At 45.9% G+C, this 25,561-nt stretch overlaps 1 protein-coding gene across 1 annotated transcript; it reads left to right on the top strand.

Moving 5' to 3' along the window:
- Positions 1-21,354: 21,354 nt before the first annotated feature.
- LOC142784821 (THAP domain-containing protein 1-like) lies at positions 21,355-23,318 on the top strand. Its single transcript, XM_075883289.1, has 2 exons — positions 21,355-21,921; positions 22,575-23,318. The coding sequence occupies exons 1-2, from the start codon at positions 21,655-21,657 to the stop codon at positions 22,980-22,982; spliced, it is 675 nt and encodes a 224-aa protein (XP_075739404.1). The 5' UTR covers positions 21,355-21,654; the 3' UTR covers positions 22,983-23,318.
- The last annotated feature ends 2,243 nt before the right edge of the window (positions 23,319-25,561 follow it).

The raw sequence follows: 25,561 nt of genomic DNA on the forward strand, positions 1-25,561 counted from the left end.
ACCCGCGATTGAAATAAGTAAGAGACGGTTAGAGTATTGGTGGCAGAAAATTAGAGAGAAAGGACAAAAATAAATATTGGAAAAATAAAATATGGACAGTGTACCGTAAATGGCAGAGAACTTAAGCTGAAAATTTACCTTTTTTTCCATTAAGATAGAATTTATCGAAGTAGAGGCATTAGGCCAACATAAAAAAAGGAAAAAAAAGGGGTTTTTTTTTGTCGAGCCTGGTGGCATACTTGTCACCACCCCGTTATAAAGGGGACGCTCATAGCATCCATCCATCCATCCATGCCCGCTCGCTCTACGGCTGGGCGCGCGGCGGAAGTGCAAATTAGAAGTTCGCGTCATGCGCAAGTCTAATTTTACTAAGCATGCAAGTGGCCTTAAGTGGCATATACTTCGGAACTCGTACTGAGCACGTCGAAGTGTTCTATTCCGATACGCATGACCGATGCAATCCCGAACGGCACTGATCCCTCGCTTCCGACTTCCATGCTCTACTCCACACTTCCCATTTTGCACTCGACGTTAGTTTCGATAAAATACAAGGAAGAGACCATACCCGCTGTTTGCATGAGTACAGAAAGCATAAAAAACGATTTATTTTTTCCAATCCGAACAACTGACAAGAAATCAATAACTGCACGTAAACAGAAGGCGTCTGTATCTGCGACTGCAGCACATCACTTTAACTAATAAAAGAAAGACTGTTCAGTTTTTAAGTACAGATTATTTTTTTGCAAATTTAGAACACATTTTCATTTGGAACACGCTTCAGAGTTTGCAGTCTGCCATGCGTAGGAGGAGCCATGACCAACTGGTACAAGAAATAAGACAATGCCATCATGAAGCTCTAGCACGAGGGCATGATATTATATATCAATGGCTGCCTGGACATATCGGTATTACCGGAAATCAATTAGCCGATGATGCAGCCCGCTCAGCCCATGAAGAAACCCGTGTAGTCCCGATTACTCTATCAAGGAATGATGCAGCAAGACAACTTTACCTGCTGGCTCGAGATCTCACACGCACGTTCTGGTCGTCTACCAGCTTCCAAAGATGTCAATTTTATGAACTGGATCCTTCGCTCAAGCTAAAGCTACCATCACAACTTTCCCGCTCCGATGCGACACTGTTATGCCTCCTTTGGTTGGGTGTTGCATTCACAAAGGCGTACTCCTTTCGCATTGGTATGGCAGACACTCCTACATGTGACTTCTGCGGAGATGAAGAGACCATCGAACACGTCCTGTGCAGCTGCGCTTGCTACGACACACAGCGATGCCAGCTACGGATGGTTTTGAATCGACTTGACCCCGGACCATTTTGTGTGCAGAAGATACTAGGACCTTGGGCATCTGCCTCAGTTGCGCAGAAAGCAACTAAAGCACTGCTACTTTACCTTAAGTCAACAAACCTGAGCGACCGCCTGTAAACTGTGTGTGCTCCCCGAGTGTGCTCGTGATTGTGTGTACCTTCTCATCTTTCTGCAACCTCTTTTCTCCCCTTTATCCCCTCCCCAGTGCAGGGTAGCAAACCGGATGTGCGTCTGGTTAACCTCCCTGCCTTTCCTTGCATCTTTATCGCTCTCTAGAACACATTTTACTGAAAGCAGAATAAAACATGAAGTCTGCAATTGGGGGAAAAGGTAAAAGCGCTTCACTTCATTGAAAACATGCACAAATACAATAAAAACGTTTGCATTTGAGTACGGCACCAATTCATCTCGACGACAAAAAAAAGTCAGTCATGTTCATACATTTTCAACTATGGCGATCACTTTTGAACATATTTACACAACTCATACAAAGGCTGCTTTGAAAGTAGAGTGAGGAAAAGCAACTAATCCACTCAATTCACAGCACTCTTCTTAATTTTAGCATCTTCATCTTCTTACGCTTGTCACCTTGGCTGGCATTCTGAGTTTTCACAAGAAAATGCAGCCTGGTGAGGACGTAGAATTTGATGACCTTGTTTGTGAGTTCCGTGTTGTGGTCGGGGCAGCCCACGACAGTCAACTTAGCCAACTGCAAAAATGAGATCAAGTCCAGGATACTGTCACTTTTGATCTCTTGATGCTGGAGCAACGTGTGAATGCGTTCTCAAGCGAAGTCACCAGGTCATTAAGCTTGGCTGATGGATGCAGCAGGCCACCCCTGTTCACTGCATTGGTGAGGCATGCTGCGGCTGGCAGTGACCCATCGTTTTGTCGCAGGAGCTGTGCACAGCAGTCGGTGCACTTTGTGGTTGCGATGCTTTTCCTTGCCACATAGCCGCCAATGTAATAGATGAGCCTTGAGTCACTAGCTTCCACTACCATGTCAGTGTGGTCAAGCCCACACCCGCTGAGGACTTCACGTGCTTCACAGAGGTTGCCTATGTCTAGCAGTTCATCGATCCTCCTATGAGACGTGGTGCCCATTGCACCCTCGGTGTATATCAGGTTCCTTAGCACTCCTGAAGACACATTGGCACGTGACGGTGGCTTGGAAAGATTTTGGAAGGTCAGAGTATTAATGGAAATGAGGAACTGGCTGGGCGACGGGTGATCATTAGACCCAGACATTTGCCTAACAATCCCAAAGACCCTTTCCATCGGATCTTGGCACAACCGGCTTGTCATGAGGTACTTGTAATTCAATTTCGTTGTCACGTACTCCAGAAGGAGTAGGGTGCTTGAGAGCGTGACGCGAAGTCCTTCTGCGGTGGTTTGGCTAAGGAAGCCAGCTGACCCCTTTTTTTCAGACTTTTTTTCCCACAGGTCCAAGTAAGCCAAGAAGCTTTCAATGCAGGCTTTGTGGGCTTTACCGGGCCTGAGTGCACCTGAACTACACCTAGAAGTCATGGCCTCAATAAGATTTTGCATCCTTTCTACAAAGTTGACAGTGGGAGATTGGTCTCCATGTTTCTCTTCAATATCTTCTCTGTAGAGAAAAAGGCCACGGGGGACTTCATCACTGAACAGCAAAAATGCGTAGTTGATCCTCATAGCCTCAAAACCAGTAGGCCGAACCACGGACTTACTGACGCGTGGCATTGCCTTGAGCGTGGTGCTACGACTTTCATCAGAGTTTCGGGCACAGTCTGTACCTTCAACATCAGCGTGCCCTTCTGGAAGCTCAAAGCATGTGCAAACAAAGCTGTTCCTCACGCATTTGACGAGATGCGGGAAGTCTGATACAAAGTAAAGGAAACGCTCGGGGTCACTGGGGTGCTTTCTTCTGCACACAGTTTTTTCCTTCGTTCCAACCACACCAAATGAATGCCACATGGCCCGGTTCCATGAAGCTCCGTCACACGTTACGAAATCCACGTGGAGCCCAGCATTCTCGCACAGTATGACACACTCAAGGATTATTTTGGCTAGAGTCTCTGCTTTAACATTGCTATGCGAGGCAAATACTCCAATAATTTGATGCCACTTCCCACTGAAGGGCTGGAACATCACCACCAGTCCATGATCACATGTAAGTGAGCGCTTGGTTTCAGGTGTGAATTTCCCGAGGTCAACGAAGCCTTCAATGCTGCCATCCGAAGCAAGACTCAAGTTTTCCGATAGCTTCATTTCATCGATGAGTAGGCCGCCGTGGCACTGAAACGGGTCCATCGACTTTGTTTTTCTTTTACTGCAGAAAAAACTTTGCTGCTGAGGTCAAAGCCACTTCTGAACTTCTTCAAGTAGCGCCGAAGACACGTACGTGATGGAAGAACCATGATCTTATGTTTTCTTATGTGCTCATAGAGCCGTGGACTCTTCATTCACATGACTGCACACTCAAGCACCCATTCAGAGTCATATTTCATTCCTTTGGTGCTTTTGCGCTTCGCCGCTGCTAGGCATGCTCTTACCTGCTGCTGCTGTTTTGAGGGCAGGGATTTGATGGCATCCACAAACACCGAGGAATCTTCGCTTGCATTTTTCCTTTTTAGTTTCTCGATGGTCAACTTCACTCTCAGAATTTTCGATTTCGTCCTCTTCAGTTGCATGCTCCGAATCTTCAGCTTGTATGAAAGGGGCCGGGTGCAAGCATGTGCCTTCCTTCGTTTGTAGGAGGCCTGGTTGAGCAGTAGCTTCCTTAGGTATCTACACTGTGGGCAGGCTTTGCCTAGTTCTTGTGCCACTCCGGGGCAAGACATGCTGAAAGTCTCCCCACCACAGGTCTTTTCTTGCCGTTTGGGATTAGCAGCGAACTCGCCCTTTTCGCCGAATCCTTTGCACGGTATCAGAGAATCCGCTTCCGCAAGCAGCTCTTGCGCCATTGCAGTGCTACTGACCTGTACGTTCTTCACTACCGTGGCTTGAACGGAAACTTTCGCTTGAACGCTGCACTCGTTTGCAGTGAAGAGAACGACTTTTTCTAAGGCGAGGTTACCGTTATTCATGGCACAAACTGTGAGTGCTGTAGCACTGTCCGCCCCAGCGATCCTGTGCTTCGCCCAATAGGCACTTGGTGGTCCACAACTCGCGATATCAAGCGCGGTTGGAGAGTTGGAAAAGCTTTTGTCTTTATGGGAGTCGGCAGCGTTGTCGTGCTCAGAGGCGTTTCCTTCACACCGCGGAATATTTGCAGGTAGGCCCCCCGTAGACGTCCTCGACGTTCTTTTCTGGGGCGGTTTCTTCGATAAATACGCAGGGACGTTCGGATAAACGGTGGGGATTGCATTATCCGTAAGCTTAGGTCGGTCACGAGGAATTCGCACTGTCTCACCGTTGATAGTGCGGGTGAAAAACCGCACGAGGTACTGTTCGTCGAAATGCAGCTCACAAAGAACTGAGGTTGCTTCCAGTGGTTTGTCCGCACGTGGCACTGCTCGCTGCCAGGCTTTGAAGCGTTCAGGGTCTTTGGGCACAGAAAACAACGACACTTGCCAACCGGATTTCCTCGCAGAGATGTAGCCCGAAGAACAGCCGCGCGCGAAGCAGTGCGTCTGCGACGCTTTCCATTTCACGCCAGAGCTCATTGCGCTTTAGATCACCGCACTCAGTACTGACTGGAAATAAGTTTGTGCGACATACTTGTCACACGAAAAGCGACGAACTCAGCCTGTAAGGCACAAAGAAACACGTGCGCGAAACGGTAAACAAACGACGGAAGAAACAGCGCCAACCCCTTCGCTTCGCTTTCGACAGGCATCGAAGAGCTGGCCGGAGCGCCACCCCGGCTACCGCGGCCGTGTCATGAAACGACGAATCGCTTTCCCTGCGGCGGCGCATGGGCGCTGACGCCACCTCCCCTTCTAGCCACCATACCCGCCCTGCACGGATTTGTTGTGAGAACAGTCGCATCCGCGGCGGTACAGAGGCTGTCAGAACGCTTTTCTAGTGTCCGGAGCGGCGGAGTATTGGTGTAACATTTCTCGATCCTGTGGGTAGGTGGCGCTGCCGCTCGATGGCACGCATTCAGCGCGGGCGCTTGCGCGCGCTATCCTGCCGTTCTACACCTTGGTAAATGAGCGTTGTTTCCTTCATTTCACTCTTGGCAGGCTCCTTGGCCTTTTCATCAACGCGAATTTAGATCAAAAGACTGCTGGCTTCAGCTGAAAAGTACGCGAATGTTGCTTGCTGAATCCGCGTACGTTGTAGCTCCGTTGGCCGCGATTGAAGTTCTCGATCTTGCTGCGCGAAATAGGTATCTTGCCTTGTACCTAAGCTTTTTTATAGTGTCTCAAAATGAAAGCGCCCTCGGCGTTGCCGCGGCACTAATTACGCAAGCGCCCACATTGTCGACAACCTAAGTAAACAGCTTAAAGTGAAACTGGGCAAAACGTTACGGCGCCTGGCATGCAAAGCGCGTACCATTAGTCCCCCACGTTTTTGCGGAAGACAGCACATTAACAGCGTCAAAGTAATATTGAAAGATCACAGTAGGTCAGAAATCAGCACATGCAACATTTTTACGGTTTATTGTATAACTTTTCACAACACGAAACTGAAACACTGAACTTGACTCGACACTCACTGGCACCGCCTCATCTTCAGAAGCTTTTGCTTTTGCCTCTGCAAATTTCTAGATTTGTTGGAGCCTTTGGCGAGAAAATGCAGCCTCGTGAGAGCATAGAATTTCATGATGTTTGCTGTCACTTACCGGCCGGGAACTTGGCAGCCAACCATCTTGAGTTCATTGCCTTGGATAAAGCTAAGAAAACAGGTGATGCTCTCAGCATGCAGCTGGTTGCGGCTGAAAAAAAAACAGTAAATACGTTCTCAAGTTCTGTCACAAGGCGTTCAAGTGGTTTTGATGGGTAAAGCAAGCCACCATGACCAAATGCTTGAGTTAGTGAAGCGTTACTATTCAACGTGGCCTGAACAGGAAGAATGCATAGTGATAATGCACACTCGAGACACGATATTTTCTTCATGGTCTTGCGTACAACGTAACCAGCTCCATAATAAATTAATCGGCTGTCACTCTTCTTTTCTACAAAGGCCTCGTGATGAAGCAAGGAGCTGTGCTTCTCCATCATATTTGCGGCATCTGCTAAATTTCCTTCATCTAAAAGCCTGTCCACGAGAGTTGTCATTTTACCAGCTTCTTGCGTAGATGCGTCAGACGGCTCCAACAATGCAATTATCAGCTCAGGCTGAGAATTTTCACCCCTGGGTGGTCTTGCTAAGCTATAGAAGCTGAGGTTATTAATAATGATCAAGAACTGTCCTGGAGTCGGATGATCATTTCATCCGAATGACTGACGAACAATCCCAAAGACGTTCTCTACTTTGTCGTGCAAGTACTTATATTGAAGCTTGGAAGTGGCATAATCCAAAAGAGACAGCGCACTTTTCAGTGTTACACGAAGTCCCAGTGCAGTCCCTGCACTCAGAAAACCACCACCATGCTTTGCTGCATGCTCCTCCCATTCGCTTAAAAAAATAATGAACTCTTCCAAGAGCTCTGCACTTTTTGAGTCTGATCGAAGACCTCTGAGTGGTGTTCGTGACGACATGATGAAAATCAACTTCTCCATAAGCCTTACAAAGTGCTCTGTAGGCTCGACTATACGGAACTTTTCCTGCAGATCACTCTTGTAGAAAAAGAGTCATTTCAGGACCTCCTCGCTGAACAGCTGCTATGCCAGGTTTACGCGCATTTTTTCAAAAGCATTCGGCTCGACATGTGCTTGTGTTATATATGTGGCATCAATTTCAGTGTGATGGCTTCTCTGTCATTGTTCCAAGCCTCCTTGATAGGACTGACATGGACGTGGCCTTGTGGGATCTGAAATCCTTTGGAAACAAAGGCATTCCGCATGCCCTTAACAAGGTGTGGAAAGTCAGAAATCATGTGTAGGTGTCTTGCAGAATCAACAGGATGGGGAGCCTTGCATATGATTTCCACTGATGACGCTGCAACCAGTAAGAAAATTATTTAAGCTAATGCAGGCAAGAAAAACATTGTTTTACAAAGATGTACCGAATGAGGCAACTTACCCTTTATTCCAAGCAGCTTCTCCAAGCAGCTTCCAAAGACTTCTGTTCCATGGCGCACCATCGCTACTCCAATAATCAACACGAAGACCTGATTTTTCGGCAAGTATCGTCGCTTCAAGAAGTAATTTTGAAAGTAGAGGGGCCTTCACGTTGCCTTTAGAAGAGAACACGCCAAGTATTTGGGTCCATCCGCCTGTAAAAAAGACGAAGCAATTATTGCAGTGTTTTGGACAAAGAAAGGCTCTTTGTTTCACATATGCTAAATTAAAAAGTGGACAGAAACCAATTTCTTGTTCTTTGTAAGCCACACGTGGCATTAACGGAGTATAATTAACAGAAACCACCCACCTTGGAAAGGCTGAAACAATATGATGAGTCTGTGGTCGCTCAGAGAAGTCTTGTCTTCTGGTTCAGTGAAGTTAGCAAGGTCTACAAAGCCACTCAATTCTCCACACGCTTTCACTGCAATATTCTCGGATAGTTTCAGTTCATCGAAAACAAGGCCCCCATGCAGACTGAACTCATCCATATCCTTTGTTTTTTGCTCCAGGGCTGAAAACACCTTGGGGTTGAAGCCGAATGTGCTTTTAAATCCCTGCAAGTGCTTGTCCAAACAAGTCTTGCTTAATAGTGCCATGATTTCATGCTTCCTTATATGTTCATATAGCTGCGGGCTCTTCATCCGCATCAGGATGCATTCCAGAACCCACAGCTTGTCGTAAGCTATGCCACGGCTCGACTTTCTTGACGCGGCTTTAAAACAAGTTCGTACAGCCATATGCTGTTTTGGCGGCAGTCCGCAAATTTTTTGCTCGAAAGCCGTATCGGCCAGACTGATTCACAAGCCGCAGTTTTTCTACCGTTTCTTGGGCTTTTGTGAGCTTTCTCCTAGTTCGCAACAGCTGAACAGATTGCCTGGCAGCTCGTTGCCGGAATTTCGGTTTGGGATTCTGCTTCTGTCGGCGCATCTGATTTGATATAAGCTTCCTGGTGTACTTGCAACGCAAACACTGTTTCCCTTCTGCTGTTGTAACCGAGCATGCTTGCGAGTAGTACGATTCACCAAACTTCGTGCACTGACCGGTCTTGATGGGCTCCATACCACACCCAGGGCACAGAAACAGCGCGTCAGCTTTCTTTAACGCCACGAGCGCATCACTTTCAGTGGCCACGAAAAATTAATCAACCTTGACGTTGCGACAGTATATTCGGCACAACGATGCTTCAGCCTGTTCCTGCATCGTTTCCGAGCGCTCTGCGAATGTGACGTGCTTGTGAACGAGCACATCTCTGCATTTTCCACCACGAATGTGCCATCCGAAGCAAAGTTCCCCAGGCTCATTAGTCAGCCCAATTTTCGTGCAAAAAGCTGATGGCGGTGAAATATTGCTGAACAGGTGAGCAGAAGTCTCCGACGCTGATTGTACATCAACACTCTCGGTGAGTTCACTGTCGGGCATGCCTTCATCTAAAGCCATGCGCTTCGGTGGTGGGGCATAGGGGTTAGCGAGGTCTCTCTCTTTCCTTCTTTTTGGAACATGCTTTGTGAAGTACAAAGGTGCATCTGGGAATATGGTCGGCACTGCGTCATCGGTCAGCGCTGGCCGTTCGCATTCAAGCTCCACAACCTCTCCATTGATGACATGTTTGAATGTTCTCTATATGTAGCGTTCATCAAAATGACGGGAACACACCACACATGTATTGTCAAGTACCTTGTAGTCTCGTTTGATGTTTCTCAACCATTCCAGCAGACGAACAGGATCTGTGGGAGCTCGAAACAATGACACTTTTACCTCTGACGACTTGTATCCACCCTTGCAGTGTGGCACAAAGCACGTGCTACCTTTACGGGCAGGCATGGTCACACATCCGACGAGAAAGGTGAACGCCGACAATATATGATGTTTGCAGCTCCTTCACAAGTCAACACAGCCTCAGGACGAAGTAGTTTGAAACCGCGCAAGCACAGCACACGCACAAATATACCGCATACACCTCGCTACCACGCCTGACAGGCCTGGCCGCGCACAAACTTGCCAGTGTGCCAGTAAGGCCCCTGTATTTTTCAAAGGTAGCGCAAACCGTTGTACAAAAAGCGGAGGAGAATTTCCTCCCCGCCCTCTACGTCTCTCCTCACTCCTGCGCGCGTTTCTGCTACACTATTGGACCACGCACGACACATGACCAATGAACCTTGTTGACCCCTCGTCAGGTTCGGCTCCGCCGGGCAGCGACGCCATGAGTGAGCGCACTGCATCTCGCCCCCACGTATGTTGCCTTTAGCAAGGCGGCCTCGGATGCAGCGCAACGCCGACCTGCTGTGCCGTTGGCTGCTCCAGCAGCATTGCAAAAGGCGACAAGCTTTTTGTGGTTCCACGAGGGAAAAATAATGAGGAGCGGAGAGCGATATGGCTGCATCGCATCGGCAGGAAAAACTTCGATTGTCACTGAGGGAGGCTTTGCGAGGTAAGCACTCACTACAGAACTTCTTCGCGTAGACATGCCTCCGGAAGGCTTTCAGATAAAGCTCCTCCTTGGTTCAGGTTCATGTTAAACAAAAGCAGCTTGAAGTTTCCGTCGACGCTTTCTCGCACGATTTCAACCACGATGACAGCTCGATCGTTTTTAGCTTGCTCGAATATTCGAATACGGCCACAACATAATTACTATTGAATGTTTGGTGTTCGCGATTTGCTTTCTAAATGGAACCATTTGCAGCGGAAGCAATTATGCTTCTCCAGAGATCAACCACGTCTTTGATCGTTTTTCCTTTTTTTTTCGCTCGAACTTTGATTACCTGTAGGCGAAATTTCGGCATTTATTGTTTTATTGTGGTTTATTGTGTTCTCAGTTTGTATTCTTTCATATTTATCTCACTTTCGCGCACTTCCATGACCGAATTTTGTGCATGCGTGTACAGCTAATATAAGAGAGTGCATGATAAATATAATGTTGTATAATTGTTTATTTGTGAAATGCATAGATACTTTCATTCAAATTTCGAACATACTTACGAAGTTGTACACTTTCGATTAACAAAGAGAAAAGCACCTACTAAATGCAAGAAAGTCATCTGGCTTTTGTGGCTGTTTGCATTTTTAACGTAAGAAGCAAAATATTTTGCTTCGGCAATATCACATCAGCCAAACTGCATAAATGTGATAGAGGATGTCGGTATTTTTCAGAAACACTTCACGATGGATCAGTATGAGACAGCAATTCTGGCACAAACTGGGATCAAGAAACTCAAGCCAAATGTGGTTCCTTCTATATTTGCGCATCGGCCTCTCCCGAAAGAGCGCAAGCCACCCCGCAAAAGGGGGAATGAAACGGTTCCTGGTGAGGCCCCTTTGTAGTTTTTATTCCTCTCTTGTGTTGTGAATACGATTATGTTTTGGGGTTTATATGCCAATACAGTGTGTTTGGATCGCTGGCAGATAGCATAGTTGCTGGATTTATCTTTATGACCTGTGAACCTGATTAATTCGGCATCCAATTCTATCTTACTGTGGCAGCAAACATCCCCACCCCTACACTGTACTTGCTCAACTCTTGCTTACAGCTGTATCCTTGGATGACCCAGAAACCTCAGTGGGGAGGGCCCCGGACGCTGAACCAGTGGGCAGTTTATTTTGTGAGTTGACTATGCTGTGATGACAAATGTTCGCGCCTTTAGACTGTGTACTTACGCAATTCATGCTTACAGCTGCCTCCTCGGACAACACAGCAACGTCAATAGACCGTGACCCTGAACCAGTGGGCAGCCCATTTTGTGAGTTAACTGCACTGTGATGGCAAATGTTCACGCCTCTAGCCTCTGTATTTACAATTCATGCTTACAGCTGCCTCCTAAGACCAGCCAGGAACGTCCACAAGGATGACCCCTCAACCAGAGGGCGGCTCATTTTGTGAGTTGATACCACTACGATGACAACTGCTGTCACCTCTAGAGTCTCTACTTACACTCTGTATTTACACAATTCATGCTTACAGCTGCGTCCTGGGACCAGCCAGGAACGTCCACAAGGATGACCCCTCAACCAATGGGCGGCTCATTTTGTAAGTTGATACCACTACGACGACAACTGTTGTCACCTCTAGAGTCTCTACTTACACTCTGTACTTACACAAACCATGTTTACAGCTGCCGCATCGGATGACACAAACAGAATGGAGTCAAGCCAACATTTAGAAGCACCACTTGAGCCTTCATTGGAAGAAGCACTAAGGATGCGAATAAAAGAACTGGAGCTGCAGCTACAAGCTAAGGAGCAGCAGCGGTTACTTGCTAACCGTAAACAAAACCAGGCAGCTCTTGAAATGAAGAATCTAGAGTCTGGACTGAAGGAGTTTTTGAACGCAGATTAGATGCGGAGGCTTAAAAGAAAGACAACGAGAGGCACACCATGGACAGAAAAAACTCTAAGGAAAGGACTGCAACTTAGATTAGCCTGTGGAAAACGGGGCTATAAACTGCGTGAGTCACTCCTTCATGGTGGCTGAGAGTGGCGGGCGAGGAGGAAACGGCGCGGGGAAGGGAGTTTGCGCTACCTTTGAAAAATACAGGGGCCTTATGTAGAGGTGTGCGCCGACTGGTCGGCGCGCCGCCGCCGACGCGAACTGATCGGCGCGCCGTCGCCGCCGCCGACGTTTTTCATCGGCGCAATCGGCGCGCCATTTATGCGCCAGTACTGACTTTTCACAGATTTGTCTTCTTTTTCATCGTGATTTATAGCTTCGTTTCACATTTTATGTAGCCAGTAAAAACCAGGCTTCTTAGTTATCTTCATAGAGCTTCAGAGACCGAGAGTACCACTATGAACAGCGGAACGAGTTCGGCGGCCGCTGCATGAACGGACATATTGGACAAATTGACAAAAAATAAATGTATTAGTTACAGTAAAGCATAGACACTGCCATCTTAGGCTTAGAAGCAATTTATCTGTTTTTTGTGTCGTAATTAGCTATGATTATGGTGATACGACGTTGAATGTAATGGCCCAGCGTTTTGATGCGTGCGAGTTCGCCATAGCACAATTCGAATATTCATACGGATGGAAAACGGCATCATTATCAGTCCAAGATGGCAGCCTATAATTGTGCACGAAACAGGGCGTACATAAAGAAGAAATGAAGTGGTAGCAGTGCAGCACGAATGCAGCGCGTTAGATGAAGGGAGGAGGAGGAATAAATGAAGAAGGACATGGAGGTTAGGCGTTAGATGAAGAACTACACAAAACCCCGAAGGATGAAATCGAAAGGGAGAAATTTAATGAAGATTAAAAGCGTCGAGGCATAATACATGCTCGAACCTACTCAGGGTATATCAGCACCTGTCCGCGGTGTTAAAGTTGATAATTTTCGAGGATGACCACTTATATGCAGCGTCTGAACATGCTGCAGAAAATATTCACCATCTGTTTTATTTTTCAACTTGTCTGTTTGTACCGGCTTTTTAAGACATTGGATACCCGGGATGAACATGCCAAGGCAGTAAGATGGCAAGAGAGAGAAAGGAATGCTGGAGGATTAACCATATCTTGGCATCCGGTTTGCTGCCTAGCACTGAGGGTTCAGAAATAGGGGCAAGAAAGGGCGTGTAGAGAGACAGAAAAGAAAACGCATGTGCACTCAGGAGTAAGATAGCAAACTTAACAGAGTATTTATTACATTCTGTACAGACAGGGCGAGAGGTCTCTTGCGAATGAGCTGGGTGGCTCACTATAAAGTGTACGTTTCGACTTAATCAGGGAATCGGTCCAGAATGTGCTGTTGAATCACGAGACACACACACACCATTTCTGATGGTGCCGCTCACACTCGCTCAAGTCAAGGTCTTTGATTAGGGCGTGGCCACCACACTGCACCTGTGACACCAAGAAACCATTGTAGTCGTCTCGTCGAACGTCTTATGGTGTCGGAATGCCACCTCACTTCCCGGCTAAGATGGACAGTACACGGCGGACAGCAGGCTGGCAGCCTTTCGGTGACTTGTTTGATGAACGAAGAACGCGGCCCTCCCCCGTCGGCCCAGGCGCCGCGCGTAACAACGGCTATCCAGTGGTGGGAAGAGGCGTAATAAGCTTGTCTGAGACCACCAGTTTTAAAAAGAACAAAACAAAATTTAAAAAAACTTGCCCGTAGACAATTTACAAAAGACGGCTGGATTCATCAAAAATGCGGAGACCAACATTTGAGCAACATGTCATATATGACATAGTTCAGCAAACTGGTTTTCATCACGTAACTTGAACGGACCTACTGGCACTGGGAGAGGTTAAGAATGATTGTCGCTGACAGATGTACTTCTGTTGCGAAGGTAATGCTCAGAGTCAACCAAATAAAATTTAACATTATATTCAAGTCTTGATAAAAAAACGAGTCAAGTTAGAAAGCTCCTCAGGTGGCCAAATAATAAATTACTTCACCATACTTTATGAAGAAGTAATTTGCAAATAAATAATGCAACCGCTGTTTAAATACCATTCAATGACGTGATCGCAATCAACGGTGTGTCGTCGCTATAAAACGAGAAAGTTATATGTGAACACGATCGGGCGAATGCGGCGGAGAACGAATATGTCACGTAATAAAAGCGATGTGATGTTGCACATTTTCATCTTTACAACTCCGTGCCCTTTTGCTTGCTCGTGATGTGTTCGAAGGAGCTAGCCAAGTCTCAGGTCGAAGTCAAGCAGAGTAGCCGGGGCTGATAAGAGCAACGTTTATGTTCACTATTTACACACTAAAGGTAGCATCATGGAAGCTTGATGAGAGCTTCTGAGAGCTGGTTCAGAGCGTCTCGGTGCTCGCGTTTTAAGCCGTGATCTTCCTAAAATTCTCTGCAGGAAAAAACAATAGACAGTTTGCAATAATCTGCAAGGCAGCTTTTCTGTAAGGTTAGTTTTCCAACCATAAACTCTCGTTCACAGACTGCTTTTCTCGCTCATTTTGTTTTTGCCATTCACCTTTTTGAGATCTTGTGCTCGCGTGCCTTTGCTGTAATTTGGAGAGGTGACATTTTGTTGTACTCGCGTGCATTCGCTGGAATTCGAAGAGGTAAAAACACAATGAGGGAGAAAAGCAGTCTGTGAACAATAGTTTTTGGCTAGAAAATAAACCTTACAGGAAAGCCGCCTTGCAGATCACTGTAAATGGACAGACTGCATGTCCATTCAGTCCAGGGCAGTGTTGTCTTGTCTTGTCTCCTAGGAGATCTTGGCTCATCAGGGCAGTCCAAAGAAATTGTCGTCTTCATCTCCGTCCCCCAAATGGTGGGGGTAGTGGTTAGAAGAAGGCGCCTAATTTCTGCAGCCCAACAGGGAGCACAGCGCAGCGAATAAAGATAAAAAAAAAAGAAAAGGAGAAAGAGAGAGAAAGTCAAACACTGCCTTCTTTTCTACCCAGGAAATAGAAAGGATGCACGTTCAGTTCGTCACACGGCGAGAGAGAAACACAACGTAGGTCATAATGCAATAATACGCTCAACACAGCACAGTGCGATAACGTTGCATCGCACGTGCAGAATAGGGCCTGCAGCGCTAGGCAGGCTAGGGCGTGGGGGAGTGAAAGACTTGAAAGCACCACAGAGTGTGGGAAACATACCTGAGGACGAATCCCAACCTCTCGGCTAATTATTCAGCGCGTCTCGTGGCACGTCGAACGAATCAAGCTGCCTCGATTTCCGACAGCTCTTCCTAGGCCGTCAGTCAGTCAGGCGTGTCCAAAGAGTTTTTGACGAGGGGAGCCAACAGCCCTAAAGAATTCGAAGTATGACTTTCGTGTTGTCGCCTCTTTTGGCGCACCTCGAGAGCGTTGACCCGGAACAAATCAGGGTAGGTGAGGTGACTTTCCGCGAACCTTACCTGCTTTCCAAACCAGTTACTGCATGCAAGCTTCCCCTGAATGGATGAATTTGTGGTTGAAGAAAAAGAAAAAGACACTATCTTTCCTTGCGAGACCACGGCTCAGTCCCTTGAAGGGAAAGGGGAGAGTGGAGAAAATAGTTTAGAAGTAGGTAGGAGGAGAAGGTTTGGAAGAACGTGACGGTCATGGCTGCTAGAGCAGAAAGAGAATAGGGGCCGTCGGCAGGGCACTCCGAGTCGTACAACTTGGAAATGTGGAGCTGCAACCATGTACGCAGATACCTATGGTCATTCCCACGAAAAAAAAAAAAAAATCTGGATCACCTTTCTTGGGCAAGAATACAGAAAACTAGCTAAATGAGAAAGCTAAAATAAGTAAAGAAATAACCGATAATCTAACCACCAATTGTCACCACAGCTGCGGAAGGAAAGAAGCAAAAACGTAATCCGCGACCTCGGCACCAGCGGCTACACAGAGGCATTTCTTCGTAGAACACTGTGTATAAGAAAAGACACGGGAAACACAACACCAATGGCGCCGCAACGACGCCACATGTCGACCAAACTTGACCTCACGGAACAGGGTACGAAGCACAATGGCAGAACACTGCGAGACCACTCGCAACATATTTGCGTCATGCATACCAGTCCCGACAGCATGGTGTACAGCTCGTTGGGTTGTATTGTAGTCTTTCTGAATTCCTTGAAGTGCACAAAGAGCGCGAAAGGTTGGGTACAAGGAACTTGAACATAGAAAACGACTTTGCCATCAAGCCTTTTGCAGTGTGTACTGGACGAACGCAGTGACGGGTGACGAAGGACAGGAATTCAGTTCTTATGCGCTTCAAAAATGACTATGAATGGAAAAGTTTTTGAATGGGAATGAAAAAATCATCAAAAACATGGGTGTTGCTATGTCGGTGCAACAGAACTGCAAGCCTGTTGGAAAAAGATGGCAGCAATAGCTCATAAAGAGACTAGAGAATTAAAAGCCTCTCTGATTGCCGAGAAGTAACAGAATTCTTCAATCACGTTACAGCTTGAATAAATTGATTTCCATGAGTGATGAAGGATCACGTATGGCATGAACGGTGCGTTTCTGCCTCCTTCCTTCTTGAAATATGGCCGCGACAATTTTCATGGTAACCTAAATTACGCAGCCACTGTTTAATTGGTAGCAAATGACTTGACAAAACCCATGATCTGTGTCATCGCTACATTTTAACAAAACTTGAAATCCTGCCAGGTGGCGCATTGCTATCGGGAAATTTCGAGCGCTAACTAATGCCTCCACGCGACGTTCGCAAGCACCCGTCTTGTCTCTCTCATTCTTGTTAGCGCCTTGTTTGGCGCTCACAACTTTCCAGATCGCCACATTTATTCAAAAAGAAATTGAAGTGGCATCTCAGGGCACAAGCAGTTCAACGAAATAGAGAGAGAGAACGGGCGCTCGATTGCTCGCGAATCGTGCTGTTTTCTCGTCTTTGAAGTCACATTAATAATGAATCCGGAGCTTAGCTCTTATTCTCCGTTGATTAGGTACATAATCATAGATCAAGCTCAGTGTGGATTCCGATGTCATGTAATAAAGGTGACCTTGAGTGGAACACGTGTCACAACATGCTGCAGAACCCAATTCCATGCCTTCGTACCGTCATGCTCGTTTAATACGAACGTTTGTAGATTGGACTACAGAAACAACATGAAAAGACCGAGAAATATTTAATTCTTCCGTTCGTTAGTAATGTACTTCGTTATGCGTTTTTCTGTTCTCTGGGAGCATATCACGAGAGTTGTGTAGCATGAATGAACATAAATTGCTGTTTCTATTTCACCACAGTCGTTGAACGGTGTACTCTATAAACGCATCATCTACAATAAACTTCGTGCCAGCACAATGCATAAAATGCTCAATTACATCGCCAAAAAAACGCGGATTTCACCGAAAGAAACTCGTAAGCCTCGTTAGATATTCAAACGTCAAATTTAGAAATAGCACTGCCATGAACGAGATTAACTCTATGGCCAAATTTCACTGCAAAAAGCGCTCGAATAACTGCACGTTGCAGGTATGCAATATACATTGCATGAGGTTTTAGAAGTGTGGTGACATTATTAGTTAAGGTTACATTGTTTTAGCGTTGAATTAGCTTTTTAGTCACGTTTACTGTGCTTTTAAAGTTAATATTTCACCTCATCGGTAATTTAGTGACGTCATTTCATTTCCACATCTTTAAATGAGAGTTATGAATAGTTGATATCCAAGCATTTTTTAAAAATATGTGACTGGTGTTTATCAAAGGACCAACCCTAGAACGAGTGCCGGGGAGGGGAGGGGGGGGGAGATATGAACCGTTTATAATTTGAAAAATAAAATTTTCGGCTTTACAAGCCAGAACGTCAATACGACACCAAAGCACGCCATAGTGGGAGGTTTTAAATATTCGAAACCATAGGTCGGCAAAATAAATAGAGCCTGTACATAGACTCTCTCAGTAAATAGGCTTTTATCTTAGGACTGAATATAGGGCCCAGCCTATAGCTGAAATTTCAGTCACATATAGGTCACCAAAAATATTTTTCTCTCGAAAGAATTTTCGCGATAGACTTATTTCAATGGAGTAAATCAGCCCGACTTTTTTTTTTCGAATACACCTGAGATAGTCGACAAAACGTTTAGGACGTTTTGCGGGGAACGACCGATCAAACTTTACGTCGATACCTATCACTTTTCGTCTCCACTGTCTCTTTCTAAGTTCACGTTCTTCCTTTCTTGACATTCAACTTCACAGTATTTTAACAAATCCGCATCATATTGGTTTTATAGAAGACAATAGCTTGTGGTATACGCATCTTAAACAAAACTTGGCCATGCACTTACGCCCCATCTCACTGTTTTGTATCAATCATTTCAGCGTTCTCATTTCACTTACGGTATTGCCGCGTGGTTGCGACGTCAAAGAAGATGGTACGTGGGTCGCTCAAGACGACACTTTTTATTGAGTGAACATGTGCATAGGAACGTGCAAAGTGCTCGAAATTCGTGCTTTACACAGATAGCGGTAATCAGAGCATTGGTCGTTGGTAATAGGATCTGCGCGAAAGTACGTCGCCATTTATACACGTAGCATCCATATCGTAGGTGTCTCAAGCTTATCAGAAAACTCTAAAATAATCTAGAGTGTTCGCAGACAGCCAAGCGTCCTTTGCGCAAGGCAACTGATAAATATGTGGCGTTTAACGTTTCAAAACCACCACGTGATTATGAGAGATGCCGTAGTGGAGGACTCCGGAAATTTTGACAACCTGGGTTTCTTTAACATGCACCCAAATCGCAGCACATAGGCCTACAGCATTTTCGCCTCTATCGAAAATAAAGCAGCCGCAGGTGGGACTTGATCCCGCGACTTGCGGGTCAGCAGCCGAGTACCTTAGCTACTGAACCACTACGGCAGTGCCTTTGCGCAAGACTGTGACATAAAAATACAAGCGAGCGTGGCAGTATAATAATGTTGTGATAAAATTTCAGCAGATGCAACATGTTTCACTGTGGATGCCATTTTCATACAGAACTGTCATCGGGTGGCCACGCGTTGCACGGTGGATCGACGTCTTTGGGTATTTTGAGAAGTCTAAGTTTCTACCTAAAACATACCGCGTGACGACCGCACTGACGTTGACTGTAAACTTTAGCGAAACGAAGTGCACGCTTCGGTGGGATGATATGCATATCATTAAGAAACTGTTGTGTATTCCTCAAAGGTCTAGATCCTCAATGGTGGAGCAACCCTTCTGGGTGAAAGGAATATATCTCCATGTAATGTTTACAGTCAGCCTGTAGACCGCATCAACTAACGGTGTGGGCCGACATCACTCCGGTAAGTCTATTTAGTGATGTATCCGTTACAGTTAAAAGTAGCTAAATACCTCACTAGTTACTCAAATAAGAAAAAGGGGAACGTTTCACGGCTCCACGTTATATAGATACATTAAAAAGGTAACGCATTATCGTTACCGTAACCGAAAAAAACAGAACGAATGTTACCTCTGCCGTAGCTCCGGAGTCATCAGTTTTAATCAATGTGTCTTTGCTGCAGAAACCCACAATGATAATTTTAAATCTCAAATTTATGTTTCACACATACTAACCCAAGCAAGGATTATACTCAAAATGTGCAATTAACGAGAAATATTTGTACAAATGTACTGAACCTTAGCAATTTCATATAGAAGCTTAATGATGCCTGCACATGTGATGGCTTCTGACTCTGCAGTGACACAAGATGAAACCATTTTTTTTCATTGGAGCATTATACACAAAGTGAGGTCCAATAATCCACGGTATTCATGAAGAAACTATCACTGAACTCTCAAGAAATTTACAAATATCGGCCTTTTATTGATCCTTCAGCACCTCCAATAAAGCAAGTCGAAATCGCCACTGTTGGATCTAGCCACCGGAATGGCTCGCCGCGCGCCAGTAGGCAATCATGGAGGCCTACGGAGGCCTACATTGGTGCCTTTTTATTAGAGGGGGGGAATCGGGAGATGTCGTGGGGAAAAGGGGGGGACACTTACAAGTTTGTGACACCAGATGTGCCTTGCAGAGACTTAAGTCTAGAAAAATCCCGTCTTGCAACACACATCTTGCAATAGCAGCCTTTTTTTAATATGTTGCAGGTTTTATTTTTGTTTATATAAGAATTCAAATCATGCCTAGAAATCAAATATACAAAAGAACAAAGGTTCCCAGCACACGTAATTGCATTGTTCTATTCTGTCTTTTCCGGAACAAGTCGAGAGTGGCAGTTGCTATTTCGATTTCTTACACATCTTATGGGTGTTGAGCAGGTGAACACGCTACAAAAAAGCCGAAAAGTTGAATGTTTTAGACATACTTATCAAGCATTCTTATTTGTGACGTTTTTAAAGAGAAATTTTAATGGGGCCCACTTGGAAGGGGTGTCCCCCTGCCCTAACCAAACACAAAGGGGTCGGGGAGTCAACGTTCTCTGCAGGCGTGGTCAACGGACGCCCAGCTCGTGATCAGTATGGGCTGTGTATCTGAGCAAATATTGCATTTGCTCTCATCTGCACATATGACCATCGACAGGTTTTTGTCTTGGGGGGATGCAAACCCTTCTTTCAACTTGCATCGCGACTGAGGGAGCGGGTCGTGTTGGTGTCGCTAGAGTGGGTAGCAAGTGCTGGTGGAGCTTGAAGGGTTCAAGTGTCCATGTTGCACCACCCACCTCGCCCACTCCCTGTCTACACTTCATTCATTGAACACCGTGCTCAGAACTAGTTGAATAAATGCGCAGATTTGTTTCTTTCCGCATCCTATACCACTCCATAAAAGATTCTGACATTGTGAACAGAAGGTATTTTGGTTCGTTTGAAGGAAAGTTACATTCAAAGCATGACAGATACTCAGAAAAGCGGTTTCATGCAATCGTAATAAGAAAACTCGAAGCAGAGGTGCTTCTTCTTTTGTGCAGCGTACAATGTAAAAGTAAGATCAGATCCGGAAAAAGCGAAATGAGTGACGTGCGTCACTGCTTGCTCATTGTTCAATGAAAGAAAGTTTCCTGAAGTATGACGTTGCCAACAACAACAACAAACGTATGCATCTTAAATTAAAAAAAGCAAAGTGCTGCACATTTACCGTAGAACATGGACATAGATTAAAATACGCGTTATTTTTTCATGAAAGCGAAATAAAAACTATTTTACAAAACGCTTTGCATTCATCGGGATGTCGACACATCTGTGTAATGTCATTTATGCTATTTAGACTAAAATTCCTGAATTTCAACTAATTCAGTAACCTGTGGCGGAAGAGCCTTTTGAATTTTCAGTTTCGGTTTCTGCGCCGCCGACGCCGCCGCCGCCGATGAAAATTGGCCGCACGCCGCCGCCGATGAAAAAACCGGCGTGCGCCGACAACGCCGCCGCCGCCGACTCTGGACGACCCCCACGCCGCCGCCGGTCAAAATCGCCTCGGCGCACACCTCTAGCCCAAGGAGGATATAAAAATTTGCTGGAGTGGAAGCGACGCCCGTCAGGTGACGCCAGCGGCAGCCATCTTGCCGGAGGCAGAAAGCGCGCTGCCGGTGTGTCGCCTCCACGCTTCGTTGCTGGTGCACGCTGTTCTCTTCAACGTTTTCAATGAGTGCAAGTCTTGCTCTTGGATAATGGTTACCTCCTGCGTTGCCTACGGATGCACAAACAGGCTGAAGAAAGGTTGTGGCCTCACATTTCACCTGTAAGTACATGAAATTTAGCTTGTTCTACTCGCGGTCATTTCTCGCGGTTCTACTCGCGGCATCGTAGTTGCTTGCAGGCCCGCGCATGAAAGAGCAGCAAAATGGCATTGTGTGTACGTGTGCCGCAGTTGATTGTCGTATATTTCTTGACACGTTTCCAAAGAATGCAGAAGTTCGGAGTCTTTGGGAGCGGGCAGTTCGCCGTGAAGGGTGGCGCGCTAAGGATGGAGACCGCCTGTGCTCTGTTCATTTCACTCCTGAGTGCTTTGACCACACTGGGCAAACGACGCGACTGCGGGTGGGAAGTGTGCCCACGTCGTTTCCAGCTTTTCCGCCTCATCTGCAGAAACCTGTGAGTATTACTGACATCGTTGGACGAGAAGCGTAATGTTTAGCGTGCATAACGCTTGTGGCGTTACGGCCGCTACATAATACTTGTTCCACGAAATGTTGTTGCGGGTATACGTGGCATTTTTTGCGTGCCCAGAATTGGCGGTACTGTGGAGGAGTAGCTGTAGATTTAGCATATCGTTACCGTGTTTGCGTTACCGTTTACCGCGTTACCGGACACCACCGGCGAAGGTGAAGTTACCGGTAATGGTAACTGCTTCACCTTCGGCTTAACTGGTGATCAAGATACTTATTTATTTATTTATTTATTACTACTGACCTGTTTACCAGGTCTTAAGCAGGAATTGGCATACAGAAATGTTTACTACAGAAACATTATTGACATCTACAGCATACTGACAGTGGTTACAATTCAATACTTAAAGGCACATCCGGCGAATGGAAAGTTATACCAGAGCGGGTGCATGTCCTTTTTGCTGGCATACAATGTCTCGTGCACGACTATGAAAAAGCTTGTTACTTAATACATTTATTATTTCTTCAAAGAAAATGTGCAGCTTAATCGTACCCACATTATACGTGTGAGGTTTCATTTAGTTTTTGCGCTTGGTGCCTTTTTAGCTCGTCTGAGAAAACGTATGCTTTCAAACCCAGGTCAAACAGAAGCGTCCCGACCCCAAGTCTCGAGATTTCCCGGCCCCGCTTGGTCCTGAGTGTTCTGGGTTGTGCGACCTGCCTGGAGCTGAATATTTTCCTGAAGACTCGCCAACCAAACAGTTCTACAAAGACAAGGTCCTTTCCTCACAAGAAAAGATAACCCAGTTGAAGAAGAAGGTCAAAACACTGCAGCAAACTAAACGAAGGCTGGTCAAGAGAAATGAAACCGCCCAAGAAATCATCAAAGAAATCAGAGAGCGAAAACTCTTGTCAGAAGAAGGCTCGCATGTGTTTTCATCTGTTTTCTCGGATGACATTCAGCAACTACTTTGCAGGGTGGGCAATGAGCAGAAGGGCAAGTACCCACCTGAGCTGCGAGCATTTGCACTGACTTTGCATTTTTAGTCCAGCCGCGTACGAGTATGTACGATCCAAGTTCAACGAAGCCCTCCCATCCCAGCGAACACTAAGGGGCTGGTACAAGTCTCCCCGCACTGCTTGTTTCGGCTATACTTTTCGAATATATTTTTAATGTTTGTGTGATTGTGTTCTTCCATTTTCGAGTTTCTCAAAGCGTTTTCGTAGGCCATTTCGCCACCAAAAAGCAAAGAATAAATGCTTACAACCTGACACAACTGTTTTTATTGCTTTGAAGACGCGAGAAACTGCACCTGCTGCTTAGATAAGCGCGAGCGCAGCTGTACTCGGCTGTTTCTTGCCTCTGCCAAGATGGCCGCCGGCGGCTCGGCGCGGCTTCACCCGCTCCCATGGGTAAGCATAGGCGGCTTCCACTCCAGCAGGTTTTTATATCCTCCTTGCTCTAGCCTTATGTGGATGGATGGATGGATGGATATGGCTGTACCCTTTAGATCGGGCGGTGGCTAGCGCCACCAAGCCGTAATACCTAATAAACCAAAAACTATATTTATTTTTTTTCTTAAAAAGTGAGTTTGAGGATTCGTACTTTGCAGTGAAGAGTTTAATTTTCACTCGTGTCTTGACTTTAGCCACCAATCAGATAACCTCCTTCTGGTTAAGTCTACCCGCTTAAAGTTTATTTTGCCCTCCCGGTCCCTAAACCCCAGTGCTTTGAAAAACTCTGCGCCATCATCCTGAACTATAGGGTGAAGCCCTTTACAGAACATTATCAAGTGTTCGGCAGTTTATTCTTCCTCTCCACACGCACTGCATACTGTGTCTACCCCTTCGTATTTGGCCCGATATGTCTTGGTTCGCAGTACTCCCGTCCTGGCCTCAAACAGTAGAGAACTACCCCGAGTATTATCATAGATCCTTTCCTTGGCAATTTCCTGCTTAAAAGTTCGATAGATCACTAGTGCGGACTTCTTAATCATGCCCATTCTCCACATGTCAGTCTCCGTTTCCTTCACTTTCTTCTTAACCGATAGTTCTTTTTGGTTTGGCCACCTGCTGTTTTCTAAGTATTTACCAGTCAACTTCCTGGTTCGCTTCCTCCATTTTATATCGACATTCTTCATGTACAAGTAGCTGAAAACCTTCCTAGCCCAACGCTCTTCCCCCATTTCTCTCAATCGTTTCTCAAATTTTATCTTGCTGCTAGCTTCCCTGCCCTCAAATGATGTCCATCCCATATCACCTTGTACTCCCTGCTTTGGTGTATTCCCGTGAGCTCCTAAAGCAAGCCTACCTATTCCACGTTGCTTAATTTCTAGTCTTGCTTGTACTTCTGATCTCATGCACAAGACCGCATTGCCGAACGTCAGCCCAGGAACCATGACCCCTTTCCATATTCCTCTCACAACATCATACCTATTGTAATTCCACAGTGCCCTATTTTTCATGACTGCTGCATTCCTGTTACCTTTAGTCGTCACGTATATTTCGTGTTCCCTCAGATACTCGGTCCCATTGCTTATCCATACGCCCAGATATTTGTATTTATCTGTTATCTCTAGCGTGACCTCCTGTATTCTAAGCTCACTACCTTCGTTGTCATTGAAAATCATGACTGCTGATTTTTCCTTACTGAATTTAAAATCTAACCTATCTCCCTCATTACCGCAGATGTCCATCAATCTCTGCAAATCTTTCTTGTTGTTGGCCATTAGCACTATATCATCTGCGTACATTAATGCTGGTAGTGCCTGATCAATAAGTTTTCCTTGTTTGACTAAAGAGAGGTTGAAGCCCAGTCCACTTCCCTCTAATTTTGCCTCTAATCCTTGTAGGTACATCATGAATAATAAGGGTGACAGGGGGCACCCCTGCCTAAGCCCCCGTTTTACCTCTGCAGGCTTGGATACCTGTTTTTCCCACTTTATAACTACCTTGTTACCTTTATAGATACCCTTTAAAAGATTAGTGACTACATGTTCCACGCCTAGTGTGTCCAGTATTCCCCACAATTCCTCTTGAACCACGCTATCGTACGCTCCCTTGATATCCAAAAATGCTAGCCACAGGGGCCTGTGTTCCTTTTCTGCTATTTCGATGCACTGCGTCAGTGAGAACAGATTGTCTTCCAACCTCCTGTGTTTCCGAAACCCATTCTGCAGTTCCCCCAGCACCCCCTCATCCTCTATCCACGCCTGCAGTCTTTCCTTTATAATTTGCATCGCCAGCCTGTAGACCACTGATGTCACTGTTATAGGACGGTAGTTGTTTATGTCAGCTTTGTCCCCCTTTTCTTTATAGATCATGCTCATCCTGCTAAGTTTCCATCCATTGGGAACTTCACCATCGATTATTATTTTGCTCACTGCCTCTCTCAAAGCCTGCTTAGACTTCGGACCTAATGTCTTTATTAGCCTAATTGGAATGCCATCTGGGCCTGTTGATGTACTACCAGGAACCCTTTTCTCAGCCCTTTCCCACTCTTGTTGTGAAAATGGAGCCATTGCACCACTTGATTCGTCCTTGTCTATTGTGGTGCATAAAGTACTTCTTTGTTGAAATTTTTCTGTCACCTTTGTTCTTATATATTCAATAGCTTCGTCCCCTTC

This window comes from Rhipicephalus microplus, chromosome 2 (genome assembly GCF_043290135.1).
Source record: "Rhipicephalus microplus isolate Deutch F79 chromosome 2, USDA_Rmic, whole genome shotgun sequence".
In the NCBI taxonomy this organism is placed as follows: Eukaryota; Metazoa; Arthropoda; class Arachnida; order Ixodida; family Ixodidae; genus Rhipicephalus; species Rhipicephalus microplus.

Coding starts and splice junctions, on each gene's coding strand:
- LOC142784821 (XM_075883289.1), top strand. CDS start 21,655: ATGAAAGAGCAGCAAAATGGCATTGTGTGTACGTGTGCCGCAGTTGAT. Junction 21,922..22,574: donor CGCCTCATCTGCAGAAACCT/GTGAGTATTACT, acceptor TTTCAAACCCAG/GTCAAACAGAAGCGTCCCGA.